Below are 17,849 nucleotides of genomic sequence, written 5' to 3' on the forward strand. Positions count from 1 at the left end.
GCTTCCCTGGTGGCGCAGTGGTTGAGAATCTGCCTGCTAATGCAGGGGACACGGGTTCGAGCCCTGGTCTGGGAGGATCCCGCATGCCATGGAGCAGCTAGGCCCGTGAGCCACAAATACTGAGCCTGCGCATCTGGAGCCTGTGCTCCGTAACAAGAGAGGCCACGATAGTGAGAGGCCCGCGCACCGCGATGAAGAGTGGCCCCCGCTTGCCGCAACTAGAGGAAGCCCTCGCACAGAAACGAAGACCCAACACAGCCAAAAAAATAAATAAATAAATAATAATTAAAGGTGCTAATAATTAAAAAAAAAAAATCACAAATTAAAATGGATGACTAAAAAATGTGCAAATAACCCAAAGGCAAGAAAAGGTTTCCTCAAAAACTGCAAACTACCAAAACTCACCTGAGATGAAAAAGATAACCTGATTAGTCATATAACTATGAAATAAGTTTGTAGTTAAAAATCTTCCAGGGTTTCCCTGGTGCCGCAGTGGTTAAGAATCCGCCTGCCAATGCAGGGGACACGGGTTCGAGCCCTGGTCTGGGAAGATCCCACATGCCGCGGAGCAACTAAGCCGGTGTGCCACAACTACTGAGCCTGCGTTCTAGAGCCCGCGAGCCACAACTACTGAAGCCCGTGCACCTAGAGCCCGTGCTCCGCAACAAGAGAAGCCACCATAATGAGAAGCCTGCACACTGCAATGAAGAGTAGACCCCACACACCCCAACTAGAGAAAGCCCACGTGCAGCAACGAAGACCCAACACAGCCAAAAGTAAATAAATAAAATAAATTAAAAAAAAAATCTTCCAAAACAAAAATCTCCAGGTTTAGATGGTTTTACTGGTAAATTCTACTGAACACTTAAAGAAGAAATAACACCAATTCCACGTAATGTTTTCCAGAAACGCATTAAACTAGCATTACCCTGATGCAAAAACCAAAGACGGTATTAAAAAAAAAAGTACAGATCAATATTCTTCATGAACATAAATGTAAGAATTCTCAACAAAATAGCAAGTTGATTCCAGTAATATATCAAAAAGAATAATGCACCATAACCAAGTGAGGTTTTTCCTGGGAATACAAAAGCTGGTTCAATATATTAAAAGATCAATTAATGTAATCTACTGTATTACTAGTCTAAACAAGAAAAAAAAAACAAAACACGATCATATCAATGGATGCAGAAAAAACAGGAAAAAATTCAACATTGATCCATGATAAAAACTCTCAGCAAATAGGGAACTTCCTCAACATGACAAAGGGTATCTTCAAAAAACCTACAGCTAATATCACACTTAATGATGAAAGACTGAATGCTTCCTCCCTAAGATCAGTAACAAGGCAAGGATGTCCACTCTCACCACCCCTATCCAACATCATGCCGGAAGTCCTTGCTAGAGCAGTAAAGCAAGAAAAATAAATAAGGCAAATAGATTGGAAAGGAGGAAACAGAACTGCCTCTATTCACAGATATGATTATCTCCATAGAAAATCCCAAGGAATCTATAAGAAAACTCCTAGGATAAGTGAGTTCAGCAAGATCACAGGATTAAAGGTTAACATAAAAAATCAATCATATTTCTATATGTGATCATGTACAATTGGAAACATGATTATTTACATAGGATAAATTTCAGTGAACTAGCCACAAGTCAGATAGATTCCCTCTAACTTTGCTACTTACCTAGTTAAAAGACCTAGATGGGACTTCCCTGATGGTCCAGTGGCTAAGACTCCGTGCTCCCAATGCAGAGGGCCCAGGTTCGATCCCTGGTCAGGGAACTAGATCCCACATGCTACAACTAAGAGTTCGCATGCCACAACTAACGGTTCTGCATACCACATCTAAAAGATCCCACATGCTGCAACTAAAGATCCCACATGCCACAACTAAAGATCTCGCATGCTGCAACAAAGATCCCATGTGCCACAACTAAGACCCAATGCAGCCAAATAAATAAATAAATAAATAAATAAATAAATAAATAAGTGCAATAAACTAGAGCTCTAGGTTTAAAAAAAAAAAAAGACATAGGTGTTTCTACTTCATTGACTAGTTAATTACCTAGTTTATGAATTACCCTTAACTTAGTGTAACTGGTACACCAAAAGGGACCCTTTCTTCCTGGAGAGAATGCCAACAGCACCTCACAGGACTCAGGGCAATTTCATCTCCTTCACTTACTGCTTTCGACTTTCCTTAGAGGAACGCCAGGTTCTTCTTCTTCCTCAAGCAGCTCAGCACTTTGTAAGAGAGCATGGATCTCTGGGTGCAGGTCACCTACACTAGCTTCCCCTGAAGCTAGTGCTCTGCAATGCAACACCAAGGCAACATCTTGGTTATAGAAATGAAAATATCGGCATACTCTACTTGCTTCATGCACACAGCCATCATCCAATAGGCGCCCAATCAAAAAGTTTAGGGACTCCTGCTCCTTCCAATTCAGTTTGTTCTCACAAGTGTCTTTGGATGGAAGGCCATTAAATTCTAAGTATTTTGATGTGTTCAGAGCAGCCAACTTAGAGAATGAAAACTCATTGGCTAAGCTTTCAAAGGAAAGTTCACCAGTAGTTGAAATCTGTTGAGAACATCTGGGGTCTATTTCCTCCTGGTTTCCCCTGAGGGTGTGCTGGGTGATGCGGCAGAGCCAGATCTGCTTCTCTAGCTCCTCCAGCTCCTCCAAAGGCACCAGGTCCTCCTGGGCAAGCCAGTGTCCTGCCAGAGTGAGCAGCAGATGGCGCTCCTCAGTGCTGCTTGGTCCCTCTTCAGCTGGGCACTCACATGCCGTAAGAGCCTGGGCTGAGAAAAAGGAAGAAGCTGCTTTGCTTGAAATGGAATTTTTCTTAAAATTCTCATGACATTTTTTCCAGAAGTCAATTCTTGCTTGTTTCAGGGACCACTGGTCAATGTGTTTTAAGGTCTGCATTTCCTGTGTTATCTGTGAAATTGAACACAGCAATTTTTAGCCTTTCCTGGATAAAGAAATATCATAAATGCTAATGCTCCCTCGGTATACCATACTTGTTAAAACCCAAATCAAGTCAGAGAACATGGGACTTGGCTACACATGATCCTGGATATTTTATCTGGAAAGTTAAGGTATGAAAAACAACTCTAAATTTATCTAATTGAATGAGGTTCAAGAGGAAGCCACTTTATATTTAATTCTATTCAAAGTAAAATAATTGTAGCATGTCCTGTAAGCTAACCTTATATTAAAGGAAACGTTCCTCAAAAATGGGCATTCTAGGCTCATTCATTTCTGAAAGTAATGTCTGTGTCGAAAGCGAAAAAGTATCATCACTGGTAAATCACATACCTCATTTAGTTCTGCTTAATGCTGGTTCAAAAAGCTAAGATTTTAAATAACTTAAAAGACTAATGATACCTCTTCAATAACCAAGTTGTCCACAGGTAGCTCAGCTAGTTCTGCTACCCTCCTGGCCAAAGCAAAGTATCCATCTGTCTCCAGTTTTTCCAAAATTGATCTACATTCATGCTGAAAATTCTCAAGGCTGTAGCTGGTAATAATTACATGATTAATGGCTATGGACGTATCCTTCAAAATTTGGCTAAGGACACACAGCTTCTTCACATCTGGACCTGTGCCAAAGAGAAGCAGATATAAGCATTTAATCAGTAAAATACTGCTATGGCATTTCAAGAGTAACTAAATATGAGGGGAGAATATATTTAACATAACAATGTAGTTAAAGGGAAAATAAAAACCGATTTTTCTACTCTGGTTGGCTGGCAGAGGAAGCCAAAGGCAACTCCTATATAGTAAGAACTATTAAGATCAGCACATGGACTCCATCTATAAATCTGGCTTTATATACCAGGCAGAAGTTGGTGGCCTACTATGTAGTAGCAACTCAGTTAAACTTGGGAAGATTTGGCCATTCATTCAGGTTAGTTCCATCTTTTTCCAGATTTTTCTCCTACCTTGAACAAATTTGTTTTTATGATTGTTCACTCATTCATTCACTGCAGGCATCATGTGGATCAAGACACAGAACTTCTAGGACAGTTGAAACTGCAGGTGGTCAACAGCCGAAGCTCTAACGTGGTACACTGTATTCAGAATGGAGCACCACTTGCTCCTCCAGATACCTATCTAACTTAACCCAGGGAGACCCAGCTAAGCACTGCCTGATGTCCCCAGGAAAGTCTCTCTCTCTTTTTTTAATCAAAGTATAATATAAGTGACTTAACAATATTATATCAGTTTCAGGTGTACAACATAGTGATTTGATATTTTTGAACATTACAAAATGATCACCATGATACATCTAGTTACTATCACCATACAAAGTTATTACCATTTTATTGACTATATTCCCTATGCTACATTACATCCTTGTGACTTACTTATTTTATAACTGGGAGTTTGTACCTCTTAATCCCCTTCACTTATTTTGCCCATCCCCTCACCCTCCCTCTCTCTGGCAACCAACAGTTTGCTCCTGGTATCTATGAGTTTGTTTCTGTTTGTTCATTCGTTCTTTAGATTCCACATATAAGTGAAATCAAACAAATTCTTATCCTTAGTAACATTAGGAATTCTCTGCCAATAATTTATGTGGCTGGGTTTGCTCCTACTCCCAAATATAGTATGCATAGAGCCTACGTGTGCCCTACCATAAAGGAGGGAGGGGCATGAAAAACCTTCTGTAGGAGCCTGCTCCCAATGCCACCTGCTGAGCTGTGCTCCGATTTGCGCAGTTCCAGGGACAGTGAGACACCTCGCACAATAACCACCAGTATGAGCATACTGGGTTTCTTTGCAGGCATAATATAAAACATAAGTCTTTTAAAAAACCTTTCTTTTCTCTAAGCACATACATGATATACACGTACAACTATTCTATAAAAACAGAAATAATTTAATTACGTGAATAAAAGCATTATAGTAATGGTTAACAATGTAGACAATCCTTGTAATTTTTTAAGGATAGGGTTAACTCTGGCAAGAGAACAGGAAATTTATTTCTTAAGAAAATTAAAGTTACTAGAGACCAATGAAAGTACCTTATATTAAAAGGACCTACTGTCTGGTCTACGTAGTAACTGACAGTAGTTTATATACACTGCATTTTGGAAACACCCCCCTTCCCTTCTAGTCACCAGCCCCACAGCCTGCAACATGGGCATGAAGCCCAGGCATTCTGCGCCTGTTCTGTGCAAATGTGAGCTTTCCAGTTGAACATCTGTGAGTTTAAATGTGATAAAATAACCCTGGTACTGAAAAATACCAGAATCTAGCGTAAAAGAACATTATCACTCAACAAAAACTTGAAATTATCAGACAAGTAGAAAAGAGGGTAAGGCAATACTGGTTTCATTCAATCAGCAACAAGCTTAGAGACTGCCAATGTCTGGAGGAATCTGGAAAAAATCGACACAATTAGTCTCTTAAAACCTTCAAAATGAATTAGGCATTCCTGAAACAAGTCTGTGACCTTGAACAATGATGACATGTTAAGGTTACTTGTCAAAGAAAACAATAATAGTGACAGGGTGGTATAGAGGCTAGCCAGGGGAAATTTGGCTATTTGCTTAGAATTAGTAGATAGTTGTATTACTTGTGTTATACCCTGTTGTGCTGTTGTAAATGCTTTAACCATGACTGAAGTTTCCTGTAACCTCTTCTTCACACCCTGTTCTGGACTGTAATGTCTTATATCCTATGCATTTTAATTTCCAGAATGCCCTTCTAAAATATTTTCAGGATTAGGTAAGCTAACTTCTTAATAGCAACTTACCTGTAAGTATTGCCTTACCGTCAGAGAAGAGATGCTCTATTCCAACAAACAGCTGTAAAAGCTTCCCCAGCTCATACTGGGTCCTACACTGCTGCAGCATAAGCTTCAAAAGAAAATACACATGCTCCTTCAGCCATGGGGCAGGAATGATAGTGTGGACCCTTGTGGCTGCCGTTTCAAGCTATGAAAAAAAAAGAAAGGGTCAGGGAAAGTGGTTTCTCAGGAACAGCAAATCAAAACCTCTGAAGTTGGGAATGTCTAAGAAAGCCAAGGTACCATCAAAGGCATCTCCTATTACAAAGGAGGATGCTTATTCAGGTCCTTTTCAAACAGCAGTAATTTGTAGTGCAGCTCAGAGGAGTAGCAAAAATAAGCCCTCTTTGGCAGCTTTGTAGTTTGTCTCTTTGTGGGACATCCTGTTGTAGAGAGCTATGTGTGTGAAAGTCAAAAATGGGAAAGAGACCTAAAGACTGAATGGAGTGAAGCAATGCAAATACCGCCAAGTTAGGGACTGCCAAAGTAACAGTCCTGTGAGTGGCTGTGAAATTAACCAGACATGTTTCACTTAGCAGCTTCTTTAGAGAGGGGTCTAGTCCTGCCCTGAGTCCAGAAGATTTGAAATTCACATACGAAGACCTCTTAAAAAGACTTGCTTAACATTGCTGAGCTGGTTCTATTAGTTTGCTTGTACTTTATACTATCATTAGAGAAGGATCTCAATTAGTAAGCCTGAACTTTTGTCATTTCAATCAAATGCTAAAAATATTAATAGGAAGATGACCCCAAGAAGCAGCCACATCAAGCTTGAATCAGAGCATTAGTTCCTTTTAAAAAAATTTATGTATTTAATTTATTTATTTTTGGCTGCGTTGAGTCTTCGTTGCTACACGTGGGCTTTCTCTAGTTGCGGCGAGCGGGGGCTACTCTTCATTGCGGTGCGTGGGCTTCTCACTGCAGTGGCTTCTCTTATTGCGGAGCATGGGCTCTAGAGTGCAAGCTCAGTAGTTGTGGCACACGGCACGTGGGATCTTCCTGGAGCAGGGCTCAAACCCGGTCCCCTGCATTGGCAGGCGGATTCCTAACCACTGCGCCACCAGGGAAGCCCCCAGAGCATTAGTTCTTAGTCTTTATTTACTTGTTTCCCTACCTCTATTGCTCTAAGAAGAGGGTCTATGGCAGACAGACGATGGAACTGGTTAAAGTAAAAAATATATGGAAGTAAAGAGCTCAGGTAACGATGGAGCAGCTGCACTGCCCCTTGGTTGGGGGCTGGAGCACAGGCAGACAAGCAAGAATAAGAAGAGACCTGGAAGGACCTAAATGTAAAATGCAAAACTATAAAACTCCTAGGAGATAACATGGGAGGAAACTTAGGTGACCTTGGGTATGGTGATGGCTTTTTTAGATAAAATACCAAAGAAAGAATTCATGAAGGAAATAACTGACAAGCTGGACTTCATTAAAATTAAAAACTGCCCTACAAAAGACAATGTCAAGAGAATCAGATGACAAGCCACAGACTGGGAGAAAATATTTGCAAAATACACACCTGATAAAGGACTGTTATCTAAAATATACAAAGAACTCTTAAAACTGAACAAAAGAAGACAAACAACACTATTAAAAAAATAGGCCAAAGAACTTAACAGATACCTGACCAAACAACATACACAGATGGCAAATAAGCATATGAGAATAAGATCCAAACCATATGTCATCAGGGAAATGCAAATTAAGACAATGACATATCACAACATACCTAAGAATGGCCAAAATCTGGAACTCTGACAACACCAAAGGTTAGCAAGGATATGGAGACACAGGAACTCTCATTCATTGCTGGTGGGAATGCAAAACAGTACAGCCATTTTGGAAGACAGTTTGGTGGTCTCTTCCAAAACTAACATACTCTCACCATATGATCGAGTACTCCTTGGCATTGATATTTACCCAAATGAGTTGAAAACTTATGTCCACAGAAAAACCTGCACACGGATGTTTAGAGCAGCTTTATTCATAATTGCCAAAACTTGGAAGCAACCAAGATGTCCTGCAGTAGGTGAATGGATAAATAGACTGGTATATCCAGACAATGTAGTATTATTCAGCACTAAAAAGAAATGAGCTATCAAGCCATGAAAAAGACATGAAAGAAACTTAAATGCAGGGTGTGGAGTCAAGATGGTGGAGTAGGAGGACGTAGAGTTCATGTCTCCTCACATCTAGGGCACCAACCAGGCGCTGGTGAGGGACCTTGGACACCTAAGGGGACGGGAGGAATCCCTGTGTGACCAGGGCCTTGGTTCCCAGGCCAGGGGTCAGGCCTGAGCTCCTGTGGTGGGAGTGCTGAGTCCAAACCACTGGACTAACAGAGAACCTCAGACCACAGGGAATATTAATGGGTGTGAGCTCTCCCATTGGTCCTCATCTCAGCACCAAGACCCAGCTCCACCCAACTGCCTGCAAACTCCAGTGCTGGACGCCTCAGGCCAAACAACCAGCAAGACAGGAACACGGCCCCACCCATCAAAAAAAATGAGACGACAAAAAAATATGCTACAGACGAAGAAACAAGGTAAAAACCTACAAGACCAAATAAATGAAGAGGAAATCAGCAACCTACCTGAAAAAGAATTCAGAGTACTGATAGTAAAGATGATACAAAATCTCGTAAATAGAATGGAGGCACAGATCAAAAAAATACAAGAATGTTTAACAAGGACCTAGAAGAACTAAAGAACAAACAAACAGTGATGAACAACACAACAACTGAAATGAAAAATACACTAGAAGGAATCAATAACAGAACTGAAGGAGAAGAACAAATAAGTGAGCTGGAAGATAGAATGGTAGAAATAACAGCCAAGGAGCAGAATAAAGAAAAAAAAATGAAAAGAAATAAGGACAGTCTCAGAGACCTCTGGGACAACATTAAACGCACCAACATTTGAATTACAGGGGTCCCAGAAGAAGAAGAGAAAGGGAAAGGGTCTGAGAAAATATTTGAAGAGATTATAGTCGAAAAATCCCCTAACATGGGAAAGAAAATAGTCAATCAAGTCCAGGAAGCACAGAGAGTCCCATACAGGATAAATCCAAGGGGAAACATGCCAAGACACACATTAATAAAACTAACAAAAATTAAATCAAAGAAAAAATATTAAAAGCAACAAGGGAAAAGCAACAAATAACCTACAAGGGAATCCCCATAAGGTTATCAGCTGATTTTTCAGCAGAAACTCTGCAGGCCAGAAGGGAGTGGCAGGATATTTAAAGTGATGAAAGGGAAAAACCTACAAGCAAGATTACTCTCCCAGCAAGGATCTCATTCAGATTCAACAGAGAAATCAAAAGCTTTACAGACAAGCAAAAGCTAAGAGAATTCAGCTCCACCAAACCAGCTTTACAACAAATGCTAAAGGAACTTCTCTAGGTGGGAAACACAAGAGAAAAAAAGACCCACAAAAACAAACCCAAAACAATTAAGAAAACAGTAACAGGAACATACATATTGATAATTACCTTGAATGTAAATGGATTAAATGCTCCAACCAAAAGACACAAACTGGTTGAATGGATACAAACACAAGACCCATATATATGCTGTCTACAAGAGACCACTTCAGACCTAGGGACACATACAGACTGAAAGTGAGGGGATGGAAAAAGATATTCCATGCAAATGGAAATCAAAAGAAAGCTGGAGTAGCAATGCTCATATCAGATAAAATAGACTTTAAAATAAAGACTGTTACAAGAGACAAGGAAGGCCACTACATAATGATCAAGGGATCAATCCAAGAAGAAGATATAACAATTATAAATAGTTATGCACTCAACATAGGAGCACCTCAATACGTAAAGCAAATGCTAACAACCATAAAAGGGGAAATCCACAGTAACACAATAATAGTGGGGGACTTTAACACTCCACATACACCAATGGACAGATCATCCAGATAGAAAATAAATGAGGAAACACAGCTTTAAATGACACAGTAGACCAGATAGACTTAATTGATATTTATAGGACGTTCCACTCAAAAGCGGCAGAATACACTTTCTTCTCAAGAGCACACAGAACATTTTCCAGGATAGAGCACATCTTGGGTCACAAATCAAGCCTCGGTAAATTTAAGAAAGTTGAAATCGTATCAAGCATCTTTTCTGACCACAACACTATGAGATTAGAAATCAATTACAGGAAGGACTTCCCTGGTGGTCCAGCAGTTAAGAATCTGCCTTCCAATGCAGGGGACGCAGGTTCAATCCCTGGTCAGGGAACTAAGATCCCATATGCCGCAGGGCAACTAAGTCTGTGCGCCACAACTACTGAGCCCGCATGCTCTAGAGACCCTGTGCCACAACTAGAGACCCCACATGTCACAACTACTGAGGCCACGTGCTCTGGATCCTGCATGCCACAATTAGAGAGCCTGTGTGCTCTGGAGCCAGCACAACACAACTAGAGAGCCTGTGCACCACAACTACCGGGCCTGCGTGCTCTGGAGCCCGTGCGCCACAACTAGAGAGCCCACACGCCACAACTAGAGAGCCCACACACTGCAATAAAGAGCCCGCACGCTGCACCTAAGACCCGATGCAGCCAAATGAATAAATAAATAAATAAATAAATATTTTTAAAAAAGAAATCAATTACAGGAAAAAAAACTATAAAACACACAAACACATGGAGGCTAAACAATATACTACTGAATAACCAAGAGATCACTGAAGAAATCAAAGAGGAAATAAAAGAATACATAGAAACAAATGACAATGAAAACATAACAACCCAAAACCTATGGGACACAGCAAAAGCAGTTCTAAAAGGGAAGTTTATAGCAATTCAATCTCACCTGAAGAAACAAGAAAAATCTCAAACAATCTAACCTTACATCTAAAGCAACTGCAGAAAGAAGAACAAAAAAAACCCTAGAGTTAGTAGAAGGAAAGAAATCATAAAGATCAGAGCAGAAATAAATGCAACAGAAACAAAGAAAACAATAGCAAAGATCAATAAAACTAAAAGTTGGTTCTTTGAGAAGATAAACAAAATTGATAAACCTTAAGCCAGACTCATCAAGAAAAAAAGGGAGGGACTTCCCTGGTGGTGCAGTGGTTAAGACTCCACGTTCCCAATGCAGGGGGCCCGGCTTCGATCCCTGGTCAGGGAACTAGATCCCACATGCATGCTGCAACCAAGAGTTTGCATGCCACAACTAAGGAGCCGGATAGCTGCAACTAAGGAGCCCATGAGCTGCAACAAAGGAGCCCATGTGCTGCAACCATGGAGCTGGTGAGCCATAACTAAGGCGCCCACATGCCGCAACTAAGGAGCCCACCAGCTGCAATTAAGACCCGGTGCAACCAAATAAATAAATATTTTTAAAAAAAGGAGAGGATTCAAATCAGTAAAATTAGAAATGAGAAAAGGAGAAATTACAACTGACACTGCAGAAGTACAAAGGATCATAAGAGACTACTTACTACAAGCAACTATATGTCAATAAAATGGACAACCTGGAAGAAATGGACAAATTCTTAGAAAGGTATAACCTTCCAAGACTAAACCAGGAAGAAATAGAAAATATGAACAGACCAATCACAAGTAATGAAATTGAAACTGTGATTAAAAATCTTCCAACAAACAAAAGCCCAGGACCAGATGGCTTCACAGGTGAATTCTATCAAACATTTAGAGAATAGCTAACACCCATCCTTCTCAAACTCTTCCAAAAAACTGTGGAGGAAGGATCACTCCCAAACTCATTCTATGAGGCCACCATCACCCTGATACCAAAACCAGAAAAAGATACTACACAAAAAAGGAAATTACAGACCAATATCACTCATCAATATAGATGCAAAAATCCTCAACAAAATACTAGCAAACAGAATCCAACAACACATTAAAAGGATCATACACCATGATCAAGTGGGATTTATCCCAGGGATGCAAGGATTCTTCAATATATGCAAATCAATCAATGTGATACACCATATAAACAAATTGAAGAATAAAAACCATATGATCATCTCAATAGATGCAGAAAAAGCTTTTGACAAAATTCAACACCCATTTATGATAAAAACTCTCCAGAAAGTGGGCACAGGCCACTACCTCAACATAATAAAGGCCATGTATGACAAACCCACAGCAAACATCATTCTCAATGGTGAAAAACTGAAAGCATTTCCTCTAAGATCAGGAACAAGATAAGGATGTCCACTCTCACCACTATTATTCAACATAGTTTTGGAAGTCCTAGCCACGGCAATCAGAGAAGAAAAAGAAATACAAATTGGAAAAGAAGAAGTAAAACTGTCACTGTTTGCAGATGACATGATACTATTCATAGAGAATCCTAAAAATGCCACCAGAAAACTACTAGAGCTAATCAATGAATTTGGTAAAGTTGCAGGATACAAAATTAAGGCACAGAAATCTCTTGCATTCCTATACGTTAATGATGAAAAATCTGGAAGAGAAATTAAGGAAACACTCCCATTTACCACTGCAACAAAAAGAATAAAATACCTAGGAATAAAGCTACCTAGGGAGACAAAAGACCTGTATGCAGAAAACTATAAGACACTGATGAAAGAAATTAAAGATGATGCAAACAGATGGAGAGATATACCATGTTCTTGGATTGGAAGAATCAATATTGTGAAAATGACTATATTACCCAAAGCAATCTACAGATTCAATGCAATCCCTATCAAATTACCAATGGCACTTTTTATGGAACTAGAACAAAAAATCTTAAAATTTGTATGGAGTCACAAAAGACCCCGCATATCCAAAGTGGTCTTGAGGGAAAATAACCGAGCTGGAGGAATCAGGCTCCCTGACTTCAGACTATACTACAAAGCTACAGTAATCAAGACACTATGATACTGGCACAAAAACAGAAATATAGATCAATGGTACAGGATAGAAAGCCCAGAGATTAACCCACGTACCTATGGTCACCTAATCTATGCCAAAGGAGGCAAGAATATACAGTGGAGAAAAGACAGTCTCTTCAATAAGTGGTGCTGGGAAAACTGGACAGCTACATGTAAACGAATGAAATTAGAACACTCCCTAACACCATACACAAAAATAAACTGAAAATGGATTAAAGGCCTAAATGTAATACTGGACATTATAATACTCTTACAGGATAACATAGGAAAAACACTTCTTGACATAAATCACAGCAAGATCTTTTTTGACTCACCTCCTAGAGAAATGGAAATAAAAACAAAAATAAACAAATGGGACCTAATGAAACTTAAAAGCTTCTGCACAGCAAAGGAAACCATAAACAAGATGAAAAGACAACCCTCAAAATGGGAGAAAATATTTGCAAATGAAGCAACTGACAAAGGATTAATCTCCAAAATATACAAACAGCTCATGCAGCTCAATATCAAAACAACAAACCCAATCAAAAAATGGGCAGAAGACCTAAACAGACATTTCTCCAAAGAACACATACAGATGGCCAAGAGGCACATGAAAAGATGCTCAACATTACTAATTATTAGAGAAATGCAAGTCAAAACTACAGTGAGGTATCACCTCCCAATCAGAATGGCCACCATCAAAAAAATCTACAAACAATAAATGCTGGAGAGGGTGTGGAGAAAAGGGAATCCTCCTGCACTGCTGGTGGGAATGTAAATTGATACAGCCACTATGGAGAACAGTATGGAGTTTCCGTAAAAAACTGAAATTAGAACTACCATTTTTTAGCAATAAAGTGTTTTTAAATTAAGGTATGTATATATATATTTTTAGACATAATACTATTGCACCCTTAACAGACTACAGTATAGTGTAAACATAACTTTTTTTTTAAAGATTTATATTTTTTTAAATTTATTTACTTTATTTTATTTATTTATTTTTTATTTATGGCTGTGTTGGGTCTTTGTTTCTGTGCGAGGGCTTTCTCCAGTTGCGGCAAGCGGGGGCCACTCTTCATCGCGGTGCGCGGGCCTCTCACTATCGCGGCCTCTCTTGTTGCGGAGCACAGGCTCCAGACGCGCAGGCTCAGTAATTGTGGCTTACGGGCCTAGTTGCTCCGCGGCATGTGGGATCTTCCCAGACCAGGGCTCGAACCCGTGTCCCCTGCATTGGCAGGCAGATTCTCAACCACTGCGCCACCAGGGAAGCCCTAAACATAACTTTTATATGCACCGGGAAACCAAAAAATCTATGTGACTCACTTTATTGCGATATTCACTTTATTGTGGTGGTCTGGAACTGAACCTGCAATATCTCAAAGGTATGCCCGTACTCTGCTTACAATAATGGACAGAATAACCTGACAGGAGACAAGTAAGGAAATAGAGGACTTCACACAATAAACCAACTAGATCTAACAGACATACACAGAACACTCTCCCAACAACAATAAAAAACACATTCTTCTCGAGTTCACATGGCATATTTTCCAGGAGAGAACATATGTTAACTGCAATTAAGTCTCACAGATTTTAAAAGACAGATATCATATGAAGTATCTTCTCTGACTACAATGGGATGATGTTAGAAGTCAATAACAAAAGGAAAACTGGAAAACTGACAAAATTGTGGAAATTAAACAACACATTTTTAAAGAAAGAAGACTCAAATTACTAAATCAGAAATGAAAGTGGGGACATTACTACCTATTCTACAGAAATAAAAAGGATTATAAGAGAGTACTATGAACAACTGTATGCCAAAAAGTTGGATGACCTAGATGAAATGGACAGATTCCTTGAAACACAAAATCTACCAAGACTAAATCACAAAGAAATAGATAATCTGAATAGACCAAATCTCCTAGTAAGGAGATTTAATCAGTAGTCAAAAATCTCCCAACCAAAAAAGCAAAACAAAACCAAAACCGAGGGCTTCCCTGGTGGCGCAGTGGTTGAGACTCTGCCTGCCAATGCAGGGAACACGGGTTCGAGCCCTGGTCTGGGAAGATCCCACATGCCGCGGAGCTACTAGGCCCGTGAGCCACAATTACTGAGCCTGCGCGTCTGGAGCCTGTGCTCCGCAACAAGAGAGGCCGCGCTAGTGAGAGGCCCGCGCACCGCAATGAAGAGTGGCCCCCGCTTGCCGCAACTGGAGAAAGCCCTTGCACAGAAACGAAGACCCAACTCAGCCAAAAATAAATAAATAAATAATAAAAATAAAGGAATTCCTTTAAAAAAAAAAAAAACAAAAAACCAAAACCGATTCCTAACAAAGAAAAGTCATGGACCTGATGGGTTTACTGGTGAATTCTACCAAACATTTAAAGAACTAATACCAATCTTTCTCAAACTTTTCCAAAAAACTGGAGAGGAAAGAACACTTCCCTACTTATTCTATGAAACCAGCATAATCTTGATACCAAAGACAGATAAAGACACTACAATAAAACTACCGACCAATATCTTTTATGAACACTGATGTAAAAATCCTCAACACAAGACTGGCAATCTGAATTCAGCAGCATATTAAAAGGATTATATACCATAACCAAATGGGATTTATTCCTGGAATGCAAGAATGGTTCAACATACAAAATTCAATATATACATCACAGTTTTCTTCAACAGAATGAAGAAAAAAAAAAACCCACATGATCATCTTAATTGATGCAGAAAAAGTATCTGACAAAATTAAACACCACCGCATGATAAAAAAACACTCAACAAACTAGGAATAGAAGGAAACTACCTCCAGATAGTAAAAGCCTTATGTGAAAAACCCACAACAAACATCATACTCAACGGAGCAAGACTGAGAGCATTCCTCTAAGATCAGGAACAAGGCAAAGATGCCTGCTTTCACCACTTCTATTCAACACAGTTCTGTTAAGTTCTAGCCAGAGTGTTTAGGCAAGAAAAAGAAATAAAACGCATCCAAGTTGGAAAGGAAGAAATAAAATGATCTCTGTTTGCAGGTATGATCTTATATAGAAAACCCTAAAGATTCCACCATAAAACTTAAGGGTAAATGAACTGAGCAAAGTAGCAGGATACAAAGTCAACACACAAAAATCAGTTGCATTTCTATACACAAACAATGAGCAATCTTTAAAGGAAATTATGTTTCCATTTCCAATAGCATCAAAAAGAATAGGACTTCCCTGGCAGTACAGCATTTAAGACTCTGTGCTTCCACTGCAGGGGATGGGGGTTCAATCCCTGGTCAGGGAGCTAGGATCCCACATGCCACATGGTGCAGCCAAAGAAAAAGAATAAAGTACTTAGGAATTAACTTAACCAATGAGGTAAAAGACTTGTACAATGAAAACTACAAAACACTGCTGAAAGAAACTAAAGACATAAGTAAATGGAAACACATTCCATGTTTATGAATTGGAAGTCTTACTATAGTTAAAATCTCATTACTATCCCAAAAATCTACAGATTCAATGCAATCCCTATCAAAATCCCCATGACATTTTGTTTTCACAGAAAATTCTAAAATCATATGGAATCTCAAGGAACCCTGAATAGCCAAAACAATCTTGAAAAAAACTAAAAAAACTAGAGGACTCACTCTTCCTGATTTCAAAACTTATTACAAAGCTACTACAGTAATCAAAATAGCCAAATGAAGACAGACATATAGACCAATGGCTAAGAACAGAAAGCCCAGAAATAAACCCTCATATACATGGTCAAATGATATTTGACAAGGGTGCCAAGACCATTCAATGAGGAAAGAACAGTCTTTTCAACAAATGGTGCTAGGAAAACTGGATATCCACATGCAAAAAAATGAAGTTGGACCCTTACTGAACAACATACACAAAAATTAACTCAAAATGGACCAAGGACCTAAATATGTAAGACCTAAAACAATATAACTCTTAGAAGAAAACACAGGACAAGAGCTTCACAACACTGGATTTGGCAATAATTTCTTGGCTAGGATACCACAGGCACAGGTAGCAAAAAAAAAAAAAATATGCAAATTGGACTTCATGAAAATTTAAACAATTTTATGCATCAAAGGACACCATCAACAGAGTAAAAAGGCAACCCACAGAATGGGAGAAAATATTTACAAATCATATGTATGACATGGGATTAATATCCAGAATATATAGAGAATTCCTAAAATTCAACAACCAAAAAAACAAGCAACTCAATTCAAAAATGGGCAAAGGACTTGAATAGACATTTCTCCAAAGAAGATATACAAATGGCCAATAAGCACATGAAAAGATGCTCAACATCACTAATCATTAGGGAAATGCAAATCAAAAATACAATGAGATACCATCTCACAGCCATTAGGATGACTACTATCAAAAATACAGAAAACAAGTGCTGAAGAGGATGTGGAAAACTGGAAGCCTGTGTACTGTTAGTGGGAATAGTATAGCTGCTATGGAAAACAGTATGGCAGTTCCTCAAAATATCAGAAATAGAATTACCATGTCATCCAGCAATTTCACTTCTAGGTAGATACCCAAACAAATTGAAAGCAAGGTCTATATATATTTGTACACAATGTTCATAGCAGTATTATTTGCAAAAGCTAAAAAATAGAAGCAACCCAAATGTCCATTGATGGATGAATGGACAGGCAAAATGTGGTATATAAATACAATGGAATATGAATATTATTCAGCACTACAAAGGGAGGAAATTCTGACACATGTTACAACATGGATGAATCTTGAGGACATTATGTTAAGTGAAATAAACCAGTCACAAGAAGAAAAATACTGTATGATTCCACTTCTATGAGGTACTTAGTCAAAATCATAAAGACAGAAAGTAGAATGGTGATTGACAGGGGCTAGTGGGAGGGGAGAATGGAGAATTATTGTTTAATGGCTATAGAATTTCAGCTTTACAAGATGAAAAGAGAGTTATGGGAAAAAAAAAAAAAGAAAAGAGATCTATGGGGATGGATGGTGGTGCTGACGGTTGCACAACAATGTGAATGTAGTTAATGCCACTGAACTATGTACTTAAAAATGGTTAAGATGGTATAGGGCTTCCCTGGTGGTGCAGTGATTAAGAATCCGCCTGCCAATGCAGAGGAAAACGGGTTCGAGCCCTGGCCCGGGAAGATCCCACA

At 39.2% G+C, this 17,849-nt stretch overlaps 1 protein-coding gene across 3 annotated transcripts in view; it reads right to left on the bottom strand.

The window, feature by feature from the left end:
- SPG11 (SPG11 vesicle trafficking associated, spatacsin) overlaps positions 1-17,849 on the bottom strand; it is an 88,370-nt gene that overhangs the window by 12,705 nt on the left and 57,816 nt on the right. For all 3 annotated transcript variants that reach the window (XR_014260637.1, XM_082450057.1, XM_082450056.1), the window contains exons 28-30: positions 5,792-5,954; positions 3,397-3,611; positions 2,193-2,946 (exon numbers count right to left, since the gene is read on the bottom strand). Coding sequence is in view for 2 of the 3 variants with exons in the window: in XM_082450057.1 (XP_082306183.1) it covers positions 2,193-2,946; positions 3,397-3,611; positions 5,792-5,954 (1,132 nt within the window). In the remaining variant the exon portion in view is untranslated. The remainder of the gene's footprint in view (positions 1-2,192; positions 2,947-3,396; positions 3,612-5,791; positions 5,955-17,849) is intronic.

This window comes from Balaenoptera physalus, assembly GCF_965194825.1.
Source record: "Balaenoptera physalus genome assembly, chromosome: 2".
In the NCBI taxonomy this organism is placed as follows: Eukaryota; Metazoa; Chordata; class Mammalia; order Artiodactyla; family Balaenopteridae; genus Balaenoptera; species Balaenoptera physalus.